Source organism: Xiphophorus hellerii, chromosome 13 (assembly GCF_003331165.1).
Source record: "Xiphophorus hellerii strain 12219 chromosome 13, Xiphophorus_hellerii-4.1, whole genome shotgun sequence".
Lineage (NCBI taxonomy): Eukaryota > Metazoa > Chordata > Actinopteri > Cyprinodontiformes > Poeciliidae > Xiphophorus > Xiphophorus hellerii.
Genome location: NC_045684.1, coordinates 5096036 through 5104959, shown reverse-complemented (window position 1 = coordinate 5104959; position 8924 = coordinate 5096036). Strand labels below are relative to the sequence as shown.

The 8924-nt window shown below is 34.2% G+C and overlaps 1 protein-coding gene across 1 annotated transcript; it reads right to left on the bottom strand.

Annotated features, from left to right (window-relative positions):
- Positions 1 to 3835: 3835 nt before the first annotated feature.
- LOC116730754 (DEP domain-containing mTOR-interacting protein-like) lies at positions 3836 to 7936 on the bottom strand. The gene is made up of 6 exons (XM_032580219.1): positions 7677 to 7936; positions 5352 to 5510; positions 4956 to 5026; positions 4602 to 4706; positions 4159 to 4491; positions 3836 to 4086 (listed from the first exon to the last, which is right to left on the bottom strand). The coding sequence occupies exons 1-5, from the start codon at positions 7693 to 7695 to the stop codon at positions 4324 to 4326; spliced, it is 522 nt and encodes a 173-aa protein (XP_032436110.1). The 5' UTR covers positions 7696 to 7936; the 3' UTR covers positions 3836 to 4086; positions 4159 to 4323.
- Between the last annotated feature and the right edge of the window lie 988 nt (positions 7937 to 8924).

Sequence of the window (8924 nt, the reverse complement as noted above, 5' to 3'; positions counted from 1 at the left end):
TTGATTTATGATATATTGTGCTAATCATAAATACGTTTATGATATATTTTCAATATCCATTGTTCACAATTTGCTTCTGTGTTACTATTACCGTTATGTGTATAATCTGCAAATGAGTTTTAATTGTTTTCATTCACATCAGCAATTTTTTTTAATAACCCTGGTTTGAGCTGTTTATTTATTTTCATTGCTTTCTGTAAGTTTTTGTAGAGATATTTACTAAATATGCCTCATCTTTTTAACTCTTCTGCTCTGTTTCTTATTAAGTTCCAAATAATCCAAATATTCACAAAATTATGCTCATAGGTTTCCATGAAGATTATATTTACATTTTTGTCTTAAAGAGTTATTTCAGTTAGGATTGATTATTTCAATTTGCTAAATGCCAGAACAACAAGAGAGAAGGTATTTATTTTTAAACATCTATTAAGTCAAATAGTTTACATGCATTTCCTCAGTATTTGGTGAAATTGTCTTATAAAATAAGTAATGGCTTGATCTTCTATGGTACTTTATTATATCCAGAGCCCCAAACGCTTCACATTGGATTTGGTTATTCACTGGTGTTTATTTTAATAAAGACTGACAATGCTACCCCTTTCTTTTGAGGGGAAGCTTTGTCATGCTGACTATTTATCATATTAAAGTAACTTTCAGAAAAAAATAACATTTGCAGCATATTGTAGCTTGACCAGAACATGAAGAACTTTATACATTAATTGTTTGCCTCACTGATTGTTAACCTACTATTTTTTATTTCCTGTTGTGACTAGCTATTTTGCATGTAAACAGAAGCATTCCATAAAACTTGAGTTTGGAAGAAGTTGGAAATTTGAATGAGTATATGGGGGAAAAGCTGATGGGGGATAAGTATAAGCAGCAACTTTGGTAGCAAGGAAAACATTTTTGTGAGGGTGGATTTGAAAATCAGACAGGGACTATACTGGCACAAATAAAAGGACATCTGAAGCCCTGAAAACACTCTACCTCAAGAATAAGCCACCATATCTAAACAAGCTAGCAAGGTTCAGAGGGAAGAATTGAATTAAAAAACAACACACTGTGATGACAGAAAAGAATGCACAAGAAGATGACATGGAAAGATCTGCAACAAACTGAGGGAAAATAAATGTAATGAAATGACATTACTTACTGATTTGACAACATGAGGTCGGGGTGGTATAATTATTTAATTACTTTCAAGGGAGATTGGATATGGTTAAATGTATAGGTTTCTGTATTATTGTCTTGTTAGTTACACATGGACTGACCATACAATCATTATTTTCTTTTCTGACAGAATGTTGGCCTGAAATCTGCTGCAAATCCTTAGGCTAACATTTGGCCACCTTCCTCCTGTTATGGAATGTATGAGTTAGAAGTCAGAGCCACTCACCTGGGATCGCCAAAAAAAAAAAAAATCTCCTCACCTTCCATGCTTATCACAAAGACATGATGTGATTCTGACACAGCAGAAAGTGTGGAATTGTGATTTTGACACAAAAGAAAGTGATCTTCAGGGCAGAGGTGTTATTGCAGTGAAAAAGAGTCCAAAGGTATTTCAGAATTTTTATTGATTAAACATTTGTGTTTTTATTCTTTTGACCCACTAAAAAAATATGGTCTTCATTTTTCAACAATTTACATTCTCTTTATTCATGAAAGTTTGTTACCTTTTTTTCATCAGTTGGTAGATACTCATCAATCACTGAGAGGTTACCCTGCAGACAGGAGAGAATGTAAGTAATGACAGTAATTTTACTCTTTTTCTGTCATTCTTCCAAGCACCAAAAGCTTCTGAACAGAGTTCAACAGTTCAGGAACAAAGCTAACATTTACACTAACTTCCCTAAATGCTACTGGTGTCACACCCTGAGTTAAAAAATGGGGCATCCAGAAACGTCAGAGATAAAGCTTTTGGTGCTCCTTGTTACCTTTTGTTGACCTTTTTGTTTTAAGGAAATCAGTTGTCATGCTTTTCACAGGACACAAAAGGTTATAATGAACGCATACATTTAGTTTTTTAAAAGAACTGCCAGGCATGAAATAAATCAATAAAAAACAAACAAACAAAAAAAAACTGTACAATATCAATATTATAAACATGACTCAATGACAGTTGCCTACAAGGTCTTTATTAATGGAACTTGTAAGATCAATAAAAAAACTAAAACATTTCCCTCTGAGGGATGATTTCAGAATGTAATTTGGTTGAAAAATGTAACTGAATTGGATTACATTAAATCAAATATAGAGACGTGTGTTGGAATTTGGTAGCAGGGTTTACTCCCTGTTTCTTTGTATTAGTATTGTTATTATAGTTTATGCTAATGTTTACAAGCTTACCTGAGGGACATTTGTTAGCCAAAGACAAAAATGATGGGACTCGTCATGCACAATTTAGTCCATACTGCCACCTTCTGGTAGTACAGCATAGCCAATTTTATTTGTTACAAATTAAATACTAAAAGGTTATTTAATTGAACAAGATTACATGAATGTATGTTAACCTTTAGCATTTAAGTGTATTGTCATCATGTTTGAGGACAATGTCTGTGACAATGAAGAGCATTTCATTGTTTTTCACATTTTCAACACAAAATGTGAAAGAAAAAGAATTTAAAGACACAATGTTTTTAAATAAAAACTAATAATTTAAACAATTGAGTTTAAAAGGGATTTCTATTTACTTTAAAATGTGCAAATACGTTTAGGGAAAAAAGAAAAGATATTCATGTAGAATAACAATATTGATGAAGAAAATGTATTATCTTACACTTTTCGAAACTAATTCTTTGCATTGTCTCTATGATAAAAGACAAAAGGGGAATAAAGACATTCACTGAGTCTGTGGAATCAAATCCTTGTAAAGTATCCATATTAATGCAGAAAGTGTCACAAAATAAAAAACTACATAATAAAAACAGATATAAAGGTGTACAATGTAAATGGAATAGTAGACTGTACAAAAATACTTTAAAACTAATCGTGAATCACAATCTTTATTTTTGTTAAGTTGTTTATGTGCCTCACACTTCAACTACACACTTCCTATTTCCTTTCTGGGAATCAGAATGTTGTGGATGGAAAGACAAACACAATCAGGGGAGGCCGTAGAGGGGTGTTTTTTTGTGGCCAGACATGTTTTTGTGTGAGCAGGTCAGTGGAAATGTTCCTTCTGTTGATACTGGGTTTGTGAACAGACAGGCAGTAAAGTGGCAGAGTTTAAAGTCCAAGTAACCTCAGAAAAGGAATGAGAACAGCACAATTAATTCCAGAATATTTTTTCAATATATCCTCCCATGGACACTGAGGTTAGCATTTAATAGGTAGAAATTATGATTAACCAAATTAAATCAGGTTTAAAAACTATTTAGGTCAAATGACACATCAGATAGATCCTGACTTAAACTCGAAGATACTCAAATGATAACTGCAACCATAAATTCTGTGCTGTGTGTTGGCTCAGATGGGTTGTCTAACAGTTGCAAGGAGGTGAAATAGGCTTATAAGGCACATATGCTGGTATGTTGAAAAGGGAAACACAAGATAGGTGGAATTATTTCTGAATTTTCCCTAACAACCCAATGTGACTTTGTAGGACACATTTTAAGGCGCTTTACAAGCTTTTAAATAACCAATTTTCAATTGGAGCAGTTCTAGTTTTAAAACAATAAATTTTTGCTGAGGCATGCGTATATATTTTCACCTATTGTTCACATTTTTGCCAGACACAGATGTCTTTTTTGTCAGACACCTTAGATAATCTGAAAAAGTCACTCAAAATTGAGGTGCTTATTATGTTTTTATGTTTTCATGATATAAAGCACTTTGATCTGCCTCGTAGCTGAAATGTGTTATACAAATAAACTTGATTGATTTTTTAAAAAACATTTTCAACCCATTTAAAGACATATGAGCTATTTATTGTTTCAGATATTCCAATAACCTTTTAGCTGCCAGTGAAATACAATGCATTTCATTCTTCTGCAGAACCCGTTCCAACAATTTTAAGGCTTGAATTTAAACATTGTACCAATTCTTAATGCCATAAATGACAATAATTGAACTCTTGGAATAAATCATGACACCCATGTACTTCAGGCCTTGATTTTTGCAATTTTTTTCTTCTGGAACTCTAGAACTCTTGTTTTTGAGCAGGTTGTTGGTGAATTGGCCGATGTGTTCATCTAAGACTGAATTTTATAATTTTCAGAACACAAGATCCCATGCGTCTTTGTTAAAATACTGCGCTACAAAGTTGATTCAAACCTGTAATCTAAAAAGAACCTATCCTGCCTCTCAACACATGGTAACTATTCTCTAGTTTGATTCTTGAGTAAATTGCATTTCTTCTTCTCCCCAGTGGTCTCTTTCCTCCATCACCTCCATCACTACAGTTCTGGGTCCAGTGAGGATCAGGTGGCTGACTGTCCTGTAGTCCAGATCGAGAACATTGAGACCATTCACAGAGACCACAAACTGTCGTACCTGTAAATATGGAAGGTATTCAAACATTATTTAGCTGCAAAAAAGAGGAAACTGGTTGATTCATGGTTTATTTAAGATGACATTTCTTTTGAATAATTGTTTTTGTCTACCTTCATCCCAGCAGCAGCAGCTGGACCAAATGGCTCCACAGCCTGAATGTAGCATGGCTGCTTTCCTCTAACCACAAACCCCCATCCCACTGCATCACCCACAATCTGTAGAGAACCACAGAAGTCACAATTTATAGAACTGAAATCTGTGCATATGTAGAGGTGAAAAATGTAGATCAGCCTGCAACACCCTTTTCACTTATTAAAAAACACACTTTGGTCAATGGTGTCAAATTTTATAAAAAAGAAGAAGAATATATTTCTTGTAATAGCCAAAGAAAGGTTAAAAATAATATATATTCTCTATTCATGTTAATGGAAAAGGCTTTTAATTTAGGCAAATGTAAAACATACTGTGAATGTTTTCTTAATGTAGGGGCCGCCTGGTGTTTGCAGTTCCTCTGTGCTCACTGGTCTTCTCAGGACTAAATACGAGGGAGAGATAGAAATAGAGGAAAAAGAGGGAGAAAAGGACAAAAAAAAGAAAAACTGTTGTTTTTAGTTTTCAACAAGATAATTCTAAAGGAGAAAATAAAATGATGAGGCTATTTTGGATGTTGTGGACTTACTCTACTTTAAACCTAGATAATCTGAATTCAATGATAGATCACCAATGTCACATTACCCTGTTGCTTCATTTGTTGTCATTTGTTTTTGCAAATGACAGCAAAGGAATGTTGTTAGGCTAGTGGCATGTACATTAGCCCTAACAAAATATGGCAGTTGCCTTAAAGATATTTCAAATAATACCTGATTTAGGGTTGGAGAGTGTGAGGGAAGAGAAAGAACTGCGGTCACCAGCTGTTCTTCTGGTGTAAATGCTTCCATCGCTGCTGCTTCTTAGCCTGGGTCTTGCTGGACCAACGCAGCTCCCACTCTTAGTGGCTTTTTCATTCTTAGAAGCACTGTCTAAAAGGAGACAGATATGCACATCATGGAGAACTTGCTGATACACATAAACATATAAAAAAATTTTTCGATCATTGACTCAGTCATTTGTTGGCCTAAATGTGGTTTTTCTCCTGACTCAATTCAAGTAGTTTTGATTTCAAGACTTTGTTGTTTTGGTTAGTTTTTCAGTTAGTTTTACTTTAAACCAAAATGATGTAGTAACAAAATCTTACTAAGATGTAATGTAATGGTATTTGGACTTCCTGGAGCTTGCTGGAATTTGGCTTTGCCATAATGGACCAAGTATGCATGCTTGAAATTTTGAGTTCTCTTTCCAGAACTTACCAGTTACTTTTGGAAATTTACAATTATCTTTCTTGAAAATTTGAAGGAATTTGCAGGTTACTTTTCCCGATCATATGAGGTATTTAGAACTCCTTTTCTGAACCTACTAGATACTCTCAGGAACTAAGAGATACATTTCTCCAACTTTCATGGAGCTTATTGGTGAATTTTACAGTACTTTCCATGTACTTCCCAAGAACCTTGGAGGTTACTTTTCTAGAATGACCAAGTACTTTACCTGAACTTGCAAGTGATTTTCCCAGAACTATGCTTGTTTTTACAACTACCCAGGTACTTTCTTGTAACTTTCATTGTACTTATTAGTCATAAGTCACAAATACTTTCACTTTAGCACATACAAATTTTGTGGACCAGCAATAAGTTTGACTACTATACAGGAAGGGAAGGTTCTAGAAAGTACACATTAAGTTTTAGAAAGTGATCTATAATTCTAGTAAAAGCACCAAGTAAGTTTATTTTAGTGAGTTTCTGAAAACAACCAATAATTTCCACAAAGGTTCTAGGTAAAGTAGACAATGTCTTCTGGGAAGCACCTAGAAAGTATCAGAAAGTAACAACTTTCCAAGGGTTCAATCTAGTTGTAAACCAAGGTGCAATCAGTTGGATTAAAGTGTGTTTGCGTTGACCCAGTTCTGTGTAAATCTACTTATTCTAGCATCTATAATTCTGTTTCATTCCACCTTGACAAGGAGGGAGTTCTTTTGAATCATAGAGATATGAAAGACAAATATTGGCCATGATGTTGACGTCTGCAGGGATGAAGAAACATGTTCAATTATTCTGTTGGTTGCTTTGATACGAGGGACAGGTTGTGCTCTTATAGATTCCAAAAGATAGTATATTCCCATTTTCCTCCTTAATTTGCTGCTATAGATTCATAAGCCTTGGCTATAAACAAGAAACTAACATTAATAAGTCAGTGCTAAAAAACATTTGTGCCACAACTTTTAGTTTGGCTAATATGTCCTATGACTTTCTTTTTTGACATACTATATTTAATGCACTCGATATACATTGGTGTTTCATCAAAGTAACATTTACATATTTGGAATTTGTAGAATGAGCTTTTGTGCCTGGTTAATGTAAAAGTATATTTTTATATGCATGTGTATAATTTTACTGTATTCACTGGTTTGCAACACATTAATTGGAATCAGAAATTTTTTGTACAAAAATGACATCAAGCACATCAATGATTAACCGAGTGATGGTGATAAAAACATATTCACCTTCTTCCCTCTCTCTTCCTTCCCTTATTGGAAAGTGACACCATGATGTGTCAGGAAGATATATGACTATATAATAATGCAGTTTGTTTAATGCTTGCTAAATAACTAGGTGGTGTCAAGCCTATTACTCCAGCCACATTTTCTGTGAGTGATACAGTGATATGCAGGTTGCTGTCTCATAAGCATGTTTGAGTTGCAGGGGGAATGTTTGCTTTCTTTTTGTATGCGAGTTCTCACATAGCTGTTTTAGTTTGTTTTTTGCTATTTATTGATTTATTTATTTCTGGCTTTTTTTTTAACACAAACAGAAGTAAGTCTTAAAATTTGTAGAATTACTTTACATTACAATGCTTTCGTCATTTGGTTTGTCTGTTGATATCCTCATTACGTTTTAGTTGTCAATATTTTAATAAAGTCAGCTTATTTTACTTAATTAATATGATTTCAACATTAATATTTCTCCATGTTTTTCTAACTGTTTTATTCTATTAAACATATTTTGAAATAATTCACACATGTTGAACTATTTTTGCTTTTAGCATCTAGGAGAAATAAAAGTTTGCATTTGCAAATTATTAACAGTTCTTACCTGCTGTACGAGGACCCATTTCTTCTCAGATGTTCATCAAACTGATAAATAAAAGGGTAACTATTGATACATGCGGAGAACCAGGCACTCTAACAATTCTTCTACACATACAAAAACTCTAATGGAACAATTAATTGTTTTTATAAAGAAATCCTCTTCAAGCGCTCACCAACAACGTATCCCTAACCAAGGCTGTACCTTAAATGCTCTTTGTGTTTACAGTTCTAAAAACACAGCTGGTGAAGCGGTAGGAAAATGCTTCAGAGTGAGCTAAATATTAAACCCCAGAGCAAACAAGTCAGCCGTCAGCAGGAGGTGCGAGGTGGGAGGAGACACCGCCAATGTAGGGTTTTTACTAATTACACGGACATTTACAATCTTGAACTTTTACCACATCATTTTTTGATTTGAAGCTTAGAATGCTGTAGCTAATGTTCAGTTTTTTATGACATTACAGATGATTTAAATAAACGAATCAAGAACATTGTGCAATACTGTAATTACTTAATGATGGTTAATAATATAATCACCACGAAAACATTATTACAAAATTATTTACTCTACCAGATTAAAACATTGTAAATCAGTTTAAAGGAAAATAGAAACATATTTCTTGACCAAAATGGGTTTTTTCAGGAGTTGTTGATTTTCATTATTATATTAATTATATGGGCAAAACCGGTTAAAAGGCACAAAAATATCATCTGTTTACCCAAATTTTAGTGTTTTTCTTCAGTAATTAGCTCTTTCTCTGAAAGATGATGGGGTGAAGGGGACCCATGTAACTTTTGCTCCACAGATTCCTGCAAGCTGGTTGGGAATTTATTTGATACACTGGTTAGTTTTAGCATATAACTAACAAAGAGCAACACTGCATGTATTCCTGAAGCAATGTACCAGACAGGCTGCAGCTTGGTTGCCATGCAGAGCGTGGGAGGGTGCAGGTAGAGAGGGAATAAAGTAAAATTATTCAAGCTCCAATGGATCAGACAGATACAGGACAATACAAAGCTTAGGAAACCACACCAGCTGAAAAGCACAAGATAGTCTGCATCATGGGGAAACAACATATGTTGAAATACTGATGACTCCAAGCGTACCATGGGATTAGTGGCTCATAGGAAACAAGGTCAGTTTGGCCATCTTACAGACCTGATGTCAAACCCAGAGAAATGTTGTGGGTAGAGCAGAAAAAGTGCATGGGGAAAAAGGTGGCCTTCAAAACTAAATTAGTTGCATAAATGCTGT